The following is an 18253-nucleotide window of genomic DNA, read 5'->3' as shown; positions in this document are numbered from 1 at the left end:
CGTCAGTACCTATCCAACCTTTGTCATGTGGGGGACACTGTAGTTCTTGAGAGCATCGCAAGACATGGAGGTGACACGAGAGGTGAGACCATGGAGGTCAGTTTCTCTGGGAAAGGCAAGACAAGTGTCTGCCTCCTCGGCGAAACCCCACGAGTATAGAGCGGCTGTCTGATTCCCAGTGTGTGTTTCTTGCTCTGGTAGAATGCGAATGCGAAGTGAAATTCAAGATGAGAATTGCAGATCAAACGCGCTGGGTCAGTGAGGGAAATGGGTCCGAGGCACGACTGAGGGATACAACAAGCAAAGCATTGGCCTGTTTGTAGGAATGCGGGCATAGGCAACCCGTCCTCAACATTCAATGCACGTAGGTTGACTTGGTGAACTTGAAATTTGATCTGAAGTCTGAAGTGAAGTTTCAAATGAGATTTGAACTGAAAGACTGGTAGATTTCCCAGAGAAAATAGTATGAAAGGCTCGATAGAAAGGGGCAAGACACGATAATGTTCTTTCCTCATGCCATACGAGCATCACGCAGCAATCTCAAATGTCCAGTGTGTGTTTTTTGAGTGATGGGAAGTGAAACCAATCTCTCACCAAACTGGACACGGGGAAATGCACAGTACTTGTAAATTGAGGGTGAGGTACAACACAATAGAGACACTTACGAAGATGTTAATGACTTGGTAGGCGGCACGCGAAAAATTCAACGACATTTTTATGATATTTTAGTATAGAGAAGAGGAGAGAGTGAGAGAAATGTGAGGACTAAGATATTTTTATACTGACCCTCGCTGGACTCTCATTCGTCAACCCCACTCCACCGCACACCATAGACAGACAACTACTTGATGAGCCTTTCGATGCCATCTATTGTCAAGTGCACCCATATGTACAGACAAAATCCCCCAGCTTTAGATCAGCAGTCTTGACGAGCAAGTGTGCGTTCACTTCGTCTGGTGGCGGACGGTCCAGTCTCGCTGGACCAGGTAGTCTCATTGGGTCGCTTTCCGGCGTTTTTCAATAAGAATGCTAAATCCTTTGAGCCTAGTTGCTGTGTCTCCTTACCTGGACAAGTCCAAAGTGTGGGTTACCTCTGACTGTATCTTGCTTCGGAAGTATTCCTATTAGAGTTTCTTGGGCGCCAATCACGACAAGCCATTTGCAGCTGCAAGGGTCTCAGCCCTAGGATGCAAGTGGAAGCCCTGGACGCCTTGGTTCCTTCCTCGCCGTTTCTTTCAACTACATCTTTCGAAGATGAATGAGTGGCGCTGCGAGCTTTGATAGAGCGCCATTCTGTGACGCCAATAGCATTGTTCTCGACGCCACCTGAAATCTCAAGAAGTCTCTGACTCAGAAGAACGATTCATAATAACCTCCATCGGATTCTAGGGCGAACCAGGCCGAAAGCGCCACCACCTGTTTAGGCAAAGCCAACTTCACGTCTTCGCCTCCCTGATAGGACAAAGAAAGCCAACTCCGAATCCTCACTCAACGAACAAGCCACCAAGGCGATAACAAGGCTGCGACTAGTAAAAATGCTCGACAGCAAGTATTTACCTTGGCTCGGGACCGCAAGTTCATACAATAGAGAAACAGCTGCCAGCTAAATTGAGTCGTGTTGGATTCTACCCGAGTATCCAGCGAATTTGCGCTTGAACTTGCGGTCCCCCCGAGTCATTCATTCCCCCTCCATTCCAGGACATTCCAAGAAGCACACAATATACAACCCCCCATGTCCGACGGGGACAGAAGACAGACAGATAATTACTATGTGATCAAGGAGTCCCCCACAGGCCTATCGTGCGACGTCGCCCCTTATTTGCGAATGTTCGCACTCGAGAAAACCAACTACACTCTTGTATGAGAAAAGGGGGGAAAAAGAGCAGCCACCAAATTAGATATAAATTTTGATACATATACATACAATACATTCAGTCGATCGCCGGCAAAAGATAACAAACAGAAATCAAACAGCAAAGATTATCTACATGTAACTACCTACCGTCCCCAATATGAACACATCAACTCAGAAGCAAGCCGAGCAGTGGACCCCCCCCCCCCCCCCTTTTTCCTTTTCCCCTGGGTCATCCTGCTCGGTTTCTTCCCTTTTTCCCTCATCCATCCAGTCAGTCAATCAGTCAGTCCAGCAAGCCGCCGCTATAACTTCCCGTAATCGTTGATTCTCCCCTCCCCACTAGACATCATGGGAAAAGCCATGTCGACTGACAAAACCCTCTTCTCTTGCCCTATACAGGACGTAGCTGGATAGGCCCCCAAAGACCCCCACCCAACCTCTATCCTCGACCAGACGCCCCTGATTAAATATTGGTTTTTCGTATCCGCATCTCAGGTTTTCAAAAGAGATCTCCCCCCCCCTAGAAGGCCTCTTCAACGGGACAGTCGACGCTTTCGTGCCCGTCACGCTCACACAACGCACACCACTTCTCCGGGTCGATGACACCTGTCGTCCGTCCAGCTAGCATGCCAGCTTGTGCACCTGTTCCCTCTATAAGTTTGGCTGGTGCTTGGACTGGAGCAGCCGTGGATGTGGATGGAGCGGGAAGCGGAGGATTTGCCATTCTCACACTGGGAGATTCTGGGGCATCTGATGTAACTGGTGGAGAGGGTAGATCTTCTGTAGGCGGCGGGTTGGGGCTGACGTCGGACGGTGAGGTTATGGTGTTGTTCGTCGACTTTCGACTCATAAGGGGCGCTGGTCGATCTGGATCCCGTGGTCCTGCTGTCACTGCCAGCATCTGTCCAGCATGGTCGACATGCTCTTCATCATCTCCGGGATGGCCCTCGAGACCAACGCCTCTGCCATTTTTGTCGTCCATATCAGACGAATCGACGTCGGTCGTAGTCTTTTTGCCTGGGCCAAACATGTTTCCACAGGTCAAAATATCATGCCCCCCTTCTTCGCAAATCTCGCACCATAAAACTGCGCTTTCAGATGTCGACACATCCGTTACGCCATCGTCAGACCTCTCTCGTTCCCTGACGCCAGTGTCATAATCGAGACGTTGTCTCACTGGCGACCCTATCCCCGAGGGAGCGTCGTGCCAGGCTTCCTGGCCCGTCGTTTGACTGTCTTGTCGCTCATGACCACTGGTTCCGTTTCGTTTCACTGGCCCGAGGACAACTGTCCGCTGGCTTCCAATGGTACCGGTGCTGAGGTGCTTGCGATCCAGTTCCTCGCTGTTGCTCCTAGAGTGCCCAGTGCGCATACCTGTATGGATGCCAAACGCAGCTCCGCCCATAGGCATAGGGAACTTTGAAAGTGTGACGCTATTCCGTAGCTGTCTGACTTCTTGCACAAGTTCTTCCTCATGAGCACTCTTTTGTTGTAAAAGAACCTCAAGATCGCGAATTTGTTGTTGCAGAGCATCTTCTCCGCCATCGCCAACAGGGGACGAATCTTTCCTTTGATGCCCGTTAGCCACCGCAATACCGTTTGGTCGTTTAGGGCTGGTAGCATTCAAATTTTGGATAATGGCTTTCAATCCCCTTATTTCATCATCCTTTGCGGTTAATTGTGCTTCGAGCTCTTGGACTTTAGACGAAGACGAGTAGCCACCACCACCATTTAGCTGCTCTTCCGTCTTCATCCTCTCCTTCTCCCTCCTCAACTCGCTTCTCGATCTCTCGACCTCGCCTCTCAAGAATTCCACCTCGCCACGCGCCTCAGCCTCGCCGCGCCTTGCATCCTCGAGGCCTTCTTCAAGCTCCTGCACAAGCTCTTCCAACTGCTTAAGTTGCTGTGCGACGGTCTCGACATCCTCACTTCGATCCTGTAGATTTCTCACTTCTTCGAGCAACTCATCTACTCTCTTCTCGTAGACACGTTCGGTTTCGGTACTCGCCATCTCCAACGTATCGATCGTCGAGCGGAAATCAGCACGGTTGGCATCAAATTCCGCCGTGAGCAATTTGATCTTCTCATTCTTCTCCCGGAGGGCTTCTCTTAGGGAAACGACGTCACGGGGGAGGTCGTCTTCATCATCCTCTCGGGCCCTTTTCTCGGCCTGCTGATCTTCTTCCAGTCCAGGAAGGAGTTTTTGTATCTCGTTGAAGTTCCGTTCCATTTCGGCAAAACTGGTGCCTTGGTCATGTATTTGGCGTTTCGCGTTTTCCAATTCTTCATTCAATTCGCGAATCTTGGTCTCGTACTTTTCCACGTTGCTTTCGGCCGTCTTTCGGCTGAAATTGGGTGTCGGTGTCGGTGTGGATTCCGCCTCTTGTTCGGGGATTTCATCAAAACTTGACTCGGGGCCTAGCGAGGGACTTGCAGATGCAGTCGAGCTGCCCTGTCTCAGGCTCTGGCTGAAGTTGTTGACACCGCGTTGCTGGCTGGCTTTTGCGTAAGGCCCGCCGGGGCCTCCTCCATTTGTGCTCTTTGCCAGACCAATACCGCTGGGTCGTGTCTTGGGTGTGGCCAACGTCCTGGGTGTCGGGGTATTGACTTTTCGCAGCGGACTCGAGGGTCGCGGTAGTGATTCTCTTCTGAGGGGTGGTTTGAGTGCCGGGCTGGCAGCACCTGATGATCTCAATCCACCGGGACCCATGGACTGACTGAAGCTGGGTTTGACAAGACCCGTGGTCACGCCGGGGGTCCGCCCACCCTGATTGAAGCTGGCAAGTCTGTTGGTAGGTGTGCCCGGGCCAGGACTTGCTCTAACACCACTGAGCCCCAATCCTGATCCTGCACTGCCAGCACTGCCGGGTTTCTTCACGGCCTTCTCCAAGGGTAGAAATATGCCCGAGCCCGGGATCGTGGTTCTGAAGTAGTATTTTCCATCCACCTCGCCGGAATTTTTGCCGCGAGGCGCATATTCTGTCGCAAGTTGTACGCCCGCAAATATTCCCTTTTTCCCAGTGACAGGGCCGATGAATTTGACGACACCATGCATGTCGCCGGGGACCATGACAGTGTCCCCAATGCTGATGGCCGACATGGCGGACTAAGGAGGCTATTCAGAACCCAGGGGAATCGGGCTCGAAGCAAATGCCAGGACGGACGGAACGATCAGGCCGATGATTGCTTGTTGTCTCGAAGTATCGCGGGGTCGAGCGGCGATTCAAGCCACGTTGGACGTTTCAGTGTCCATCGAAGAAGTAGCGGGTGCGGGCTCGGCGAGATCTGCAACTCGCCGGAACTTGTGGAGGACAAGCACCTCGGGTTGAGCAGACTGAGGCAATTCAGCGAAAAGCCAGGAAATCCAATCTTATTAGATGAAGGCTGCGCTGATTAAAACCATCGACCATAGGTGTCAAGATATGGTGGCTGCTGATAGGGACAAGGATAGGGAAAGGGGAGGCAGGACGAGTATGTGTGGTGTTGGTGTCGCAGTGGTAGTAGGCGGCGGTTGGTTGTACGGGTCGGAGCAGAGGGATAAACAAAAGACGTAGAAGCAAGGACTAAGCATAGTTTTGGGTCGCGCCGAATCGCAGGTTAGGAATACGAGTAAGCTGAAGCATTGTTGTTATGTACGCATTGGTGAATGGTGAATGGTGAATGGTCATGGAAACCCGACCAACATGGGGGTCCTTTTTTTTCTTGACAGGGTCGCAGGTTGGTGCCACGGGGCGCGCAGGCACCGCAGGCGAGGAAACAAAGGCGCCAAAGGGGAGCAACTGGCGAGGAAATTTGTCTGATTTGCTTAGCGAATCTGGAGCTAAATTCAACCCTCCAGTGACTGCGCTGCTGGGCCGCTGACGGCCGCTTTGGCGACAGGGATACAGAGTGCCGGGGCTCCAGGCCAACACGATCCCGCTGGACTGGTCCATCCGGGCTTCTGAGAGCCAGATGGCAAATGGCAAATGGCAGGTGGCAGATGGCCCAACATCCTCGCTCGCCTATTCCCACCTCCGACCTCTCGCAACCATCACCATCATCACACTTCGACCACCATCTTCTCCCCCGGCTTCCGTCCGTCCCCATATCTGCCGGCACCGAAATTGCAGGAAGAACGTCAAGGAAACTCACGTTCGCTAAACATAAAGCACTGCTTCAGCCTTGCCACGCTCGACACAGCCGATCTAGCGCCACGGAAAGCCAATTTCCACCTTCCACACCTCCCTCCATCCCGATTGTCTACACTGTGGGGAATGGTAGATGGTGGCCCCTTTACTATTACAATGCATGGTACTCCGAAAGACGCGGAAAACGAGAGCGATATATTGATACTTTTGGCAAGTCCCACAGACGCCTGCTCCATCCCGTTAACATGTCTGGTCGAAAACAACTACAGCTGCAACCTGAATGTCTTGACCTCGAACGCGCGCAGTTCAATCGGGATACTGATCTTGTTCTTCCCGGACATGTCCAGCTGCTTGCCGTCGTCCTCCAACACGTTGGTTTCGAACACCTTCTTCACTGGCAGGGTCGTTTCAATCACTCCGCGACTCTTTCCGCCCATGCTCTCGTAAATCCTCAGTATCACGCTCTGTCCCTTTCGCTGGGTGAGCTCGCCTCGGGAGACGTCTTCGTCGTCTTCTCCACGCTTGACGCAGTCCAGGATCAGTGATGGCGCGCCGGTGAGGCCCACGGCGTTGAACAACTCCTTAGGAGGCCTGTCGTCCACGACCGACACCAACGTCATTGGATGGTTGAAGTTGTAGGCCGCTCGGACAGTGTCGCTGCTCAGCGCGCCTTGGTGAGGCATGATTGCCCACTTGATGTGGTGACGGCCCATATCGGCGTGTGCATCAGGTGCTTTGGGGGCCCGCAACAGTGATAGACGCATAAGGTTGCCGCAGGTCGCAAAGCCGTATTTGGAGTCGTTCAGGATCGACACACCATAATTGGCCTCTGAAAGATCAGCAAATTTATGGCAGCACACCTCGAACTTGGCCATATCCCAACTAGCATCGTCAGCATTCGGATGGTCCATGGAGCAATAGTGATCCTTACCTTGTGTTGTAGTGTGTCGGGCGGCGAATGATTCCGTATTGCGTCTCGTAGTTTGCTTCCGTGTTGACCACATCCACGGGAAATTCTACCTTTAAGAATTTCATGTTCTCATGCCATTCCACTTCGGCTTCAACCAACAGGTACCCGGCCTGGGTTTGGCTGTCGCATGCGTCGAGGCTGATGGTGGTCTTGACCCAGCTGTCTTTACTGACCTGTGTCTTGGTGGCCACACTCACCCTGTACGGGCCACGTTCGACAATCTCTGATGCGTCCGAGTGGAGCTCTTTTCTGGAGTCGAGATGGAAAACCTCCACATCCCAGGCTTGCCAGTACAAAGGCTTGTCGTCGAATATCACCAGCTGATTCCCCTTGCCTCCCTTAGCAATCACCTCTCTGTTTGCTCTCAGGTCAATCAATGACGTGATGCAGCCTGCCTCCACCTCTGCCTGGAATATGCTGTTCTTCAAGACAAAGACACCCTTCCGCACTTCTTCAACGGACGCTGTCGATTGGATCGCCGAAGCAGCATGCGTCTTACAGACACCCGGCCCGCCAGATACATAGGTATACATCTGCTCTTGCGACTTTGCATTGGCATGTGGGATCCTGACTAGCTCCGATCGTTTCCAGGGGGTAGTGTTGAAGGCCGCAAGCTCGGCATTAGCTTTAAGGTGCTGAGACAAGCCCAGGACCGTGAGTGCCTCTTCCTTTACCTTTTCTCCCACTTTCGCATTGTGGGCGTAAAGTTTGTCCGAGTCATCATAGCACATCTCAATGGAGCTGCCAGGCAAGCAGTCGTGGAACTGGCAAAGGAGCACATTCTCCCACATCTCATCGATCTCCTTCTTGGGGTATTTGTAGCTCTTGCTCTTCAGACTCGCCAAAGTTGCCAGATATTCGACGTCGTGCAACATAATTTCCTGCTTCCGGTTATTGAGCTTGTTGTTGGCTTGTGTCGTGTACGTGCCTCGGTGCAGTTCAAAGTAAAGCTCGCCGTACCATGTAACGAGCTCGGTACCTTCTGCCACTTTCTTCTCTATGTTTGCATAAAAATCGTCCACGGTGTTTCCCATGTGTACTCGGGGCAGTAGTCCGACCGTGTCGCTCAGACCACGGCATCTCCTCAGCTTCTCCAGCATTGACCAGGTGGGTCCACCTCCTCCATCCCCCTTGCCAAAGACGAGCAAGGATGTGTTGTCCTGGTCCATGCTTTTGTGTTGAGTGACGCTCCGTCTGACGTCTCCAAAGTGAGCATCTGCCGTGTACGTCTCACTGGGAGCCATGTGGCAGATGACTTGACTACCGTCTAAACTCACCCAATTGAATGTGGTGTGCGGGAAGTTGTTGATATTGTTCCAACTGAGTTTCTGGGTGAAGAACCGCGTCATTCCAGCGAGGCGGCATATCTGTGGCAGCTGGCCAGAATAGCCGAAAGTGTCGGGAAGCCAAAAGGTTTGACATCTTTCGCCAAAGTTGCTCTCGAAGAACCGTTGACCATACAGGAATTGCCTGACCAAGGACTCACCGCTGGGCATGTTGGTGTCATGCTCGACCCAGCTCCCACCTATTGGATGAAATCTCCCTTCCTTGACTTTGGCTTTGACTCTGTCGAAGACGTATGGGTAATACATCTTCAGCCACTTGTACTGCTGTGCTTGACTGCAGGCAAACCGGTGTTCCGGATATCGGTCCATCAAGTCACACTGGTTGGACCAGCTTCGGGCAACTTTGCGCTTTGTCTCGGCCCAGGGCCATAGCCAACACGTATCAATGTGACAGTGTCCAATTCCGTACACGATGCTCCTCTCGTCCGAATCATAGACCTTGGCTGAATCGACATTCTTGCCGATATAGTTTTGGGCGATTTTGCGAGCCTCTTTAATCGAGGCAGCCGATCCATTACCGGCTATGAAGGTATCCATGATCTGATTGCAGATCTGCAGGGCTTCATGCTTTTCCCAGCTGTCGCCAGGAAATTCCCGAGCAGCGTCGCCGATGATCCAAAAGTCGATGTACAGCTGACGAGCGGCAAGGTTGACGTCCACAATCTGCGCCTTCCAAAGTGTGTAGTGTTTGTTTGGATCTGGGGGTTGGATACTGTCACCCCCTGGAGCGTTGCCAAACATTCCGTTGCACGCCATCTCTATGTAGAAGATGTGCTCTTTGCCATCCCGCCAGCCCGTGGGCAGAATCCATTCAACCCGGTCTCCACCAGTAAGGCCTTGTAGAGGATTCCCATCCTCTGTCCACACCATGCCTTCATTGCCTGCGTCCCAATGGAACTCTAGATGTTCTCCATCTCGCATGTGTTTAGGCACGGTGAGTTGAATCTTGAACCAATGGGTAGACCAAGCTGGTCCGAAGGATTCGCCGCGATGTGTTGGGCGAAAGGTGTGAGAAGTGGCATCGTGAAAAGTCGGTCTGGTGAGATTGGGTGGAGAGTAGACCGAGAGCTTGACATGGTCTTCGTCATCGCAGGCATTGTGATAGAGCTTGGAGAGAAGATTCTCCTTTTCGTATTGGCCACCGGATGTGAATTGTCGTAGGCGGTCAGTATAGATGCTCTGGATCTTTTGTCCAACAGGATGAGCGCTGAGTCTTGGGTACGACGAGGTAGCGCGAGTAGATGTCTCGCCCCCCATTGTTGTAGGTTGGGGCAAGAAATGTAACCGGAGCGGAGAGTAGGATATCAAGGAGGTGTAGCTATCATAGGAATTTGGTAAACAGGTCAAACGAGAGACGACGGCTTATGACACAAGGGATTGAGCAGCAGGGAGGTTGGTGACAAGCTTCGATGCAGTACCTCGTAGACTGCGCACTACTGTGACCCTGCGTGTATGCAACCACTGTGCGGGGTAGCTGCGGCTCTGGTCAATTGCTGACTGCAGAATTGGAGAATTGTATCACTATGTCACCATGTAGACAATGACGAGGCTGAGTCTGGCCTTTCCACCTTCTATCGTCTTTCTATATACCTCTATTGGACCACGCTTCTGGCATTGTATCTGGCAATTAGGTTTCATCTCTGCGGCAGAGGACATTGTCACCTTCAAATCCACGACTCTTCGCTGTCCACTGCAGGTTGTTCCGTGGAAGTGACAGCTCCAATGACTGCACTTGGCCCAACGATGATGATACTGTCCTTCAACTTGCGCTGTCTCTTCTGCGACGACTTCCGCCTCAGTTTGCGTTTTGCCCCTTCAAGGACTCCGACAATCTGACTTTGACTGTTCTGGTACGCTGTAACGAGGCTGATGGATTTCCCCCTTTGGCGCGTCCGCTGAGCTTCTCGCGCTTCTTTTTGTTGCCTCTTCTGCAGTTTGTTCGAGAAGACCTCTGCACCGTATACTTGGTATGGGGTTGCAGGAATAGCCAACTGCCTTTCTCGTGGTGGACTCTCCCGCCCATGGCTCTCTTTGCCTTCCAGAGGCCCCTTCCGCGACAGAGACCTGAGTAAATGAGCCACGTTATGTTGAAGGCTGGATCTCGCACTGCTGGTACGTGGCGTCTTCCGCTCAGCACCATCTCTTTTCATCGCCGGGTACTTGGTTTCGGCGTACGACATCACTCTCTCACGTTCCTTCTCACTCGAGCTCTTTCTGAGTCGGAAGCTCTTCCTGGGCTGTAGTTCAAGTGGCGATGCTTCGGGACTCTGGTCGACGAAGCCATGATCTAACCAGTTTTGTGACCAGCTCTTTCCAGAGTGCAGCTGAGACTGGTCTTCAAAAGGATCATGGTGCCGAGCAGGGTCAAATTCGGCGGGCTTTTCCCAATCATCGTATGGTGGGCTTGGAAGGCTCGAGCTACTCAGGCCCAAGGGAGGTGGGAGGAGGTCAGAGCCGTCGGTATCAGATATCATCCCAGACATCGCATCGGGTAAGGGCGGGGTTTGGGAGAGGGATACGGATTGTTCAACCAGCGAGACGTGTGGAGAGGGTGGAGCCAATTGATCGTACGCCGCTTGGCGATGTATCTCAGCCGAAGAGACCGAAAGCGGTGAAACCAATTCGTTCCTGCGTTGTTGGAGCTGACGGGAAAACTCAGTAAAGGAGGGGGCTGCCTTGTTGCTTGAGACAACGTGGGTATGGCTAGCAGCAGATCTAAGTGACGAGATCGAGACTGCCTCCCGTGGCGCATCTTTAACCGGTGGTGAGGGGCTGTGGCCCAAGCTCAGCCGCCTGATCAGAAGAGGCGCAACGGTGTCTCGGTAGGCTTGCGGGTGATGAAGTATTGGCAAAGGTGGAAGGTCGTCCAACTCACGATACCCTCCGCCGTACATGTGAATGATGTTGGTGATTGTAGTATCAGTGCTATACACACTGGATGACCTTCTCCTCCCCTCAAACGGCTCAAGTGGCAATGGTTTGTCCCGATCCGAGGGTGTCGATCTCCCAGATGCATGAATCGAGGTTGGTATGAGACTGTTGGGTGGAGGAGAGACCGACAACTCTAAGCCCTGCTTTTGTAGTCCTAGAAGAGCCTTCGATGGAGGTGGAGAGGTCAGCCGCGATGGATGGGATGATCTGGGGGGCGGGTTCATTATGACCAGATATCAGAATGCTTGTGAGACCCTCGTTCTAGTGCAAGCGAGGAATCTGTAGCAGAACCATCGACTTTCGTTCGACACCATGACTGAAGATTCACGAGCGGCGACGCAATCGATACCCCACAACGCCGAACAAAGAAGATCCGTTTTCAGCAGCGTCGAATAAATTGGTCCGTGCTCAATAGAGTCCATTTTGCGCCATGCTCCCGCCAACGCTGGCATATACACATGCAGCCGTCACGAAAGTTTTGAGTTGGTGCCCACATTCTTTGGAGATCAGCACCACCGTGAGGGTGAAATTTCACTGGAATCTGGAGCGCTGCGCACTCAGAGATTTGCAGCTTTGATCAAGTCCTGCTTTGTCAACTCAGCACCCGGCTTTCTAATCTCACCCAAGAAGCCGGCTGCCTTTAGTCGAACAATCATTTCCTCGTCTCCAAAGTGAGAGTTGTGCTCAAAGGTAGGCTCTTGGTCATATGCATTACGCGCAGCGTCGACAAGAATCCTGGCGGTCATGCCAAACACCCGGTACCTGGAATACTTGTCCAGGTGGCTTGCCACGGCCTTTTGGTCTTCGTTTCTTTTTGGCTTGGAGACGATCTGGTTGGTGATGGGAACGAAGAAATTGTGCATGCGCCATCGACTCTCGTGCCAGTCTGTCCAGCTTCCCTTGTACCAATCGCTAGGTTTGCCGGGAAGGTTGGGTTGGTTGGGCAGATCTTCCATATACAAGAAGTTTCTGAAAGGCGCCGAAAATACCGCCGCCACCTCTCTCGCGTCCAATCTTGGTAGTAGCTTCTCTGCCACGTTGGCATCTTCTCCCGTCTCAGGGTCATAAGAATGGAGAAATGCGATGCATGGGCGAACCACAAGGGCGTTCTTGCTCAAATTTGTTGCCATTTCACACAAATGCTCGACTCTGAAGGGGCGTGGCAGAGCGGACGCACGCCTAGGAAGACCTATCTCTTCCGAAGCCTCACGCCTTGCACATTCAAAGGCAGTCTCGCCCTCTTCAGCTTTACCGCCAGGTAAAGCGGCCTGACCGGAATATGAGCTCAGGGTACTTGCACGCATGGTGATGACTACTCTCAGCTCCCCATTGGGATCCGCAAAGAGCAGGAGCAGGACGGCTGCCTTGCGCGAGAGCGGCATTACGGGCCATACTGTATCTGGAGATTTGTAGGATCTCAAGCGATCAATGGCTTTCTAGATCGACAATCAGTCTGAGAAAATTGCCCAGTGCCTAGAACATACCGCTGAGGCGGGCGAAAGACGTGGCATGTTGACCGAATGATTTTGCGAGAGAGCCCGGTTGCACAGTACAAGATACGAAGGCCTGCTGATGCCGAATACTCGTCGAGGAAGCATTGAACAATTCCAAAGATGATGCTGATATGCGGTCAGGAAGACGATGAAAAGTTCCAAGGTTGCAAGAGTCCGAGACGGATAGCCGAGGCACCCGCAATTGGAACTTTCCCGGCCTGTGTCATCCCCAATAACGAGTCTCCAACAAGGCCCGTGGGTGTGCTTCGAAGTGTCTGGAGTCTGGTTGACAGCGAGGGCACCATCCACGCCCTCTCAATCATCATGGTTCTTGCGTCCACCTCCAAAGGAGATCTTCTGACGTTTGGTGGTTCGTCCATCGGTGTCTTCTTCGTTGGCGCCTGCGCTCTTTTTCTTCTTCTTGTCCCCTGTCTTTTCTGCGGTAAAGCTACCGGTCGGAGTGGCTGCATGGTTGGGAGTACTCGTAGCGCTACTCGGGGAATCCGAATCTCTCATGTAGGATACTGAGCTCTTGGAAAATATCCGGTCTGTGTCGTTCACAACCGCTTTTCGGCGCCCTGCCCCTAAACCGCCGCCAACTGCGCTGCCTGAGACTGTCCCGCCCGCTGAACTGGCTGCTGCCGACACTGCAGAAGCCTTGATGTAGTTGTCGAAACCTTTGACAATGTTCCCTGCGATTGCGGTTTCTTCGAGATATGCCGTCTCTTGCCGGTAGATCTGGTCCTCTATAGCAGCCTGAGCTGTTAGCATGGCTCCAAACCTCTGTGCGCGAATTCAAAACCCACCAGGTTCCGATCCAGGAGTCGCTTCTTCTGTAGGGTGTCCCGTAGATCGCGCCTCAATTTCTCGTAGTCTGTCCTGTCAGAATCAGGGCGGCACAGGGAAGCAGGACGGGGATCTGCTTCGTTCTTTGACACTTACAAGGTAATCCTGGCCGGTCGTTGCCTGCTGTAGGCTTTGGCGCAGAGCCTGATCCAGGAGGGATATTCTCGGCCATTGTGAGCCAGGTTTTTGTTAGTGGTGTTGTGAGTTGCTCGAAAGTGGTGAGAGGGGCGCAGGAAATTCCAGAGTGGCTAACGCGCTATTAACTGGGCACGCTGGGGAAGTACCGCGTCTTTCCGCAGAGGAACTTGCACACCTTGCATCACTCTGAGCATCACACCGAACATCACCCTCAACATCTCCCAATTCCTGCACTTTTCTCGTCACGTTTGAACAAGTAAATCAGCGAAATGGACCATAGCGGGATGGATCACGGCGGTATGGACCATGGCGGTATGCACGACGGGCAATGCTCCATGAATGTGAGTCACCAAATGAGTATGCTAGGAGCATCGCTCTGACAAGTCAGATGCTCTTCAATTGGCAGGTCAAAGGCCTTTGTATCGTCTTCGAGTCGTGGAGAGTCACAGGGCCCATGTCGCTCTTCCTCTCCCTGGTGACCATCGCCCTTCTTACAGCTGGCTACGAGTGTGTCCGGGAAATAAGCAGGAGATATGACGAGAGCTTCAATGCCAGAATGAATACTTTTAACACGAGTACGTGGCCCTTCTGGACATTATCCTACGCCGTCACTGAGATATCCAAGGTACACCTGCGGAATCAAGCTCACTGCTTGCAGGGTCGGGATCGCACGAGGCGACAAAGAGGCAGGGAACGATAACCAGAGCTGGTCTGTATGCCTTGCAGGTGTTCTACAGCTTCTTTATCATGTATGACTGACCCCACTCCATGCATGTCGACTCCCACTAATTGACTCGAGGCTTCTGTTCATGACCTACAACGGATTCGTGATGCTAGCGGTAGCAGTGGGCGCATTTATTGGATTCTTGGCTTTCAGTTACCGGACCTCGCCCACCAGATCGGCAGCATGTCATTGAGGTCACAGGCCGGAAGAATCAGAAGGTTCTTCAGCTTCATCTAGGTCATCGCTAAATCCAAAGCTGAACCCATGCTGCTCTCCATTGGCCTCCTCATTACCGGCGACGACCTCCTCCCATTTGCGCTTACGGGAGTCGTCGAGAGAAACCACCAGATCAGGGTCTGTTTCCTTTAAACGTTCCATAAAGAGGGCATAAGGGTCTGCGACTTTGTCACTAAATCCAGAAACTTGATCTGCCCTGTCTCTGAGGAAGCGAATCGTTGATGGGACGTGAGCTCTGGGGACGAAGTTCTGAGTGATGGCAATGGCTGGCTCAAGGTTGACTACCAAATGCCACCAACCCGAGGGTACATGTAGGACCTCGCCTTCCCGACAGATACCCTCCAAACAGCCACTCATCGCCCGAGCTTCGGCGTGGTATGATAGAAGCCACTCGGCTATGCTCAGCGGCGAAGTCACCTCGCTTTGATCTTGGGACATATAGACGCCTGGAGGAAGGATAGAGCTAGGAAACATAATCCAGTATTTCGAGCCTCGAATGATGGCGTTCCAGGCGCTCGTGGCGTTCGGGTCTTTGTGAAACGTGCTTCCACTTCGTTCAGGTCCAATAATCAACCAGCGTCGATCAGGTCTCTGGTCCTTGAGGAGGGTGAAAAAGTCTTCTTGGAACGCCTCGGGGGGTTCGTACGCATCCTGCAAACCCATCTTTTCCACAAATGCCCGATCAAAAAGGTACAATGGCGATTCATCTTGGGAACTCTCCATGTATCCGACGTAGGTCGTCAGCGGCCAATCCACTGCCTCGCAACGAAATGACACATGCCCATACTTTGCGAGTAGATGCTGCAGGTCCCACGTCTCAAAGACCCTCCATTTCTTTACCGGTGCCGTTAGGATGAAAGGTCTGCCGACCCATGAATCGTTGAACTCTTCGGGCGACACGTCCTTCAGTCGTGGAATCTCGTTTTGGAGCGGAATGTTGGAGACGTAGGGGCCCAACGGTGTGCGGGAGCATTGGAACGGCCGATAGAGTGCGTCGGAAAACACGTATCGGCAGTCCACCTTTGCAAGCCGTGTTGTCGGTGGCAGCCGCAGGAGAGATGCTCGCCAGCTCCCCCGCCACTCAAAGCGCTCGTTCGTGTCGTTGACCGCCACATCTCGCCACAGCTGGTCGTAAGTGCAGTATGCGTAGAACCCGCGACACGTTGCGCCCAGGTTGAGGAGCGCCGCCGCATCAAGAAACTCGAGCAGCGTCACAAGTAGGCCGTCTGGTAGGAATCTGAAGCCGCCCATCGACTCCTGAGCATTCTGATCAGACGTGAGTGCATTTCCGGACGGTCTCACTCCCAAAGGGTGTGGCTCGACTTCGTCGTCCGAGGAAGTCCCTTGCTCAACGAATCCATTTTCCTGCAGGAGGCTTCGGCCAGATGTAGACTCTGCACTCTCTACATGAGTTGCTTGTGTACGCAGAGTAGTGGTTGAACTCATCTGGGTATCCGCGCATCAAAGCGTACTGGTTCATATTAATTTCCTAGATACATGGCAGTTGTGATGCAAAGGATTTTTACCACAAGTCCCTTTTAGGATTAGCTTCGTAAATGGTCAGGGTGAATGTGGCCAATGACTGACAACTCTAGAACCTACTCTCTAGTTTAGTTTACCTTCAACTCACCATTCGACACGATTCATTTCCTTCTTCATGATGGATCAGGTGCTCACTCTAGGAGTAGGTGCTATTGGCAGTGTTACAATCTCTTGAAAAGCCGAATCTTCTTGGGAGAACTTGAGATTTCCCCGAAGTCTACCGGGTAAGATGTGTACCTGTAATGAGTCGTATTTCAGATAGATCGTGAGAAATCAAGGGGTTGCTTTACGTCTAATGCACGAGCCGCTGGCTCGCTGGAGAGGGGACCTGTGGTGGAAACTCTCCTGATTGCTCTCTCCCCTTTCTCACCCTCCTTCTCTCTCTTCTCTCTTCGTAACAATCAACTTTCGGGGCCTACCTTGCTAATCATGTCTTCTCGATCGACTCTCCCATCCTCGTGGCAGAAACTTTTCGGTGAGAAGGACGCCAACCTTTCCTCCATCCTCCCATCGCCCTCCAGCCTGCCTGTCACGAAGCGACCTGCTGCCGAGGAGGCCACCGTTACTAGACCTCGTAAGAGGGCAAGATATGCAGCGGACTGGTGGACTCCTCAGAACATGACGAGTCAGAGGACGCCAAGGGCAAGGGCAAACGGAAGGGGAAAGCAAAGGAAGAAGCCAAGGCAGATAAGCCCATACCTGACAATGAGGAGGAGGAAGAGAGCGAAGAAGAAGAAGAAGAAGCAGAAGGAGGCCGCACGGGATTGCAACCCACCCGACGTCTTGTACCATACATATCATTCATTACCTTTTTGTCTTGTATGGCACGTACCTAGTGCTCGCGATCAAGGTCGTACAGACCAACCGAAATGGGATTTGCTTTTTGTTTTCCATAAGGGCCAGGATATCAGCCAACATTATTTGTGCCATTGCATGTGTCGTCCTTCACATCCAATGTGTTTGCCTAACGGTCTTAGGTAGGCGATGGCTTACGCTTTGCCGATCCCGGATAATTGATACCCAAGTTCCTGACCAGGCTGCTGCGGCCATTGCGCCCCACCAAATACCAGCCTCAGTCTTCGGCGGGTTCTCCGTCTTCGCTATTCTGCGCTTTCCAGAGACCCTATCTAGTGTCTAGACTGACCCCTTGATATTTGGGGTCACTACAAGTCCAGATCTGCAAGCGTCCTCTAGCAGGACGATACCCACAGTCATGCATCTCGCAGATGCCATCGGGTGGGTTTGGCCTCGAGAGCTTGGCCTCTCCTTCCCGTGAAGGTAGGTATACTTCCAGCAGTTGTCACAGATGTAAGAGGTGTACTGCAGCCCCTTTACACACTTGTACCTGTACCAGAGTCTGAGGTTCCACCTGCGACAGTCCTTGTTGGAGCACTCCGTGGGCCTGGGTGCGCCCGCCATCTGCAGCAACTGAGAGGGTTGAGCCGCGTGAACTTCTTTGTCGGCCACTCAGGATGCTCATCTTCCTCCCCCAGAAATAGCATCAAGTCGATGCATCACTGCGTCGGATGGCTACCCTGTTGATTCTCTCAGGTCCGCACGAGTATGGTATGGACGGCCTCCCCGAGCATGACGTCCGGCTTTAGCGCTACCTCTCCGTTAAGGACAGCCATAATATGAAGGTTGGGTTTAGCACCCTCCTTACTGATCGTTGGTCTTATGGCCCCATTATCTATCGTTAACATACGAGCCGCAACCTTTCGGTAGCGCTCTAATCGACCCTGAAGACCTAATGTACCTATTAACCACCCCACCCTATATAGGCCTCATCTCGTCGTTATTGTCGATAGTGGGGCCCGTGATAACATCGATATAGACACCCTATAGGGTCACACCCTTACTACTAGATGGGCAGCAGCTAAAGCTCGTTCTAGCTAACGGACTCCCTAGCACTAATAGTGTCACGAACCGCCAAGCATAACCCACACGTGACAACCCCTTATTATTTGAGCACCGCATGCTCACCGCCTGAGGGAAGCTTCCTTCCCTCATGCTTTGAGTTTCAGTTAAGATATACTATCAAGGA

The 18253-nt window shown here is 52.5% G+C and overlaps 6 protein-coding genes across 6 annotated transcripts; all 6 read right to left on the bottom strand.

Annotated features, from left to right (window-relative positions):
- Positions 1-2375: 2375 nt before the first annotated feature.
- Positions 2376-4955, bottom strand: AYO21_12037 (hypothetical protein; the record flags this gene model as incomplete). The annotated part of the gene is made up of 1 exon (XM_022661882.1): positions 2376-4955. One exon carries the CDS (start codon positions 4953-4955, stop codon positions 2376-2378), a length of 2580 nt encoding a protein of 859 aa, XP_022505813.1.
- Positions 4956-6245: 1290 nt separating this feature from the next.
- AYO21_12036 (hypothetical protein) lies at positions 6246-9555 on the bottom strand (the record flags this gene model as incomplete). The annotated part of the gene is made up of 2 exons (XM_022661881.1): positions 6246-6864; positions 6914-9555. The coding sequence occupies 2 exons, from the start codon at positions 9553-9555 to the stop codon at positions 6246-6248; spliced, it is 3261 nt and encodes a 1086-aa protein (XP_022505812.1).
- Positions 9556-9962: 407 nt separating this feature from the next.
- On the bottom strand, positions 9963-11453 carry AYO21_12035 (hypothetical protein; the record flags this gene model as incomplete). The annotated part of the gene is made up of 1 exon (XM_022661880.1): positions 9963-11453. The coding sequence occupies one exon, from the start codon at positions 11451-11453 to the stop codon at positions 9963-9965; it is 1491 nt and encodes a 496-aa protein (XP_022505811.1).
- A 333-nt stretch (positions 11454-11786) lies between these two features.
- Positions 11787-12740, bottom strand: AYO21_12034 (hypothetical protein; the record flags this gene model as incomplete). The annotated part of the gene is made up of 2 exons (XM_022661879.1): positions 11787-12665; positions 12714-12740. 2 exons carry the CDS (start codon positions 12738-12740, stop codon positions 11787-11789), a joined length of 906 nt encoding a protein of 301 aa, XP_022505810.1.
- A 297-nt stretch (positions 12741-13037) lies between these two features.
- Positions 13038-13740, bottom strand: AYO21_12033 (hypothetical protein; the record flags this gene model as incomplete). The annotated part of the gene is made up of 3 exons (XM_022661878.1): positions 13038-13460; positions 13529-13596; positions 13665-13740. The coding sequence occupies 3 exons, from the start codon at positions 13738-13740 to the stop codon at positions 13038-13040; spliced, it is 567 nt and encodes a 188-aa protein (XP_022505809.1).
- An 885-nt stretch (positions 13741-14625) lies between these two features.
- Positions 14626-16113, bottom strand: AYO21_12032 (hypothetical protein; the record flags this gene model as incomplete). The annotated part of the gene is made up of 1 exon (XM_022661877.1): positions 14626-16113. One exon carries the CDS (start codon positions 16111-16113, stop codon positions 14626-14628), a length of 1488 nt encoding a protein of 495 aa, XP_022505808.1.
- Positions 16114-18253: the final 2140 nt, after the last annotated feature.

The sequence above is a fragment of the Fonsecaea monophora genome (assembly GCF_001642475.1).
Source record: "Fonsecaea monophora strain CBS 269.37 chromosome Unknown Scaff209, whole genome shotgun sequence".
Classification (NCBI taxonomy): domain Eukaryota; kingdom Fungi; phylum Ascomycota; class Eurotiomycetes; order Chaetothyriales; family Herpotrichiellaceae; genus Fonsecaea; species Fonsecaea monophora.
The sequence above is the reverse complement of the archived record's forward strand: the minus strand, read 5'-3'. Positions and strand labels throughout refer to the sequence as shown.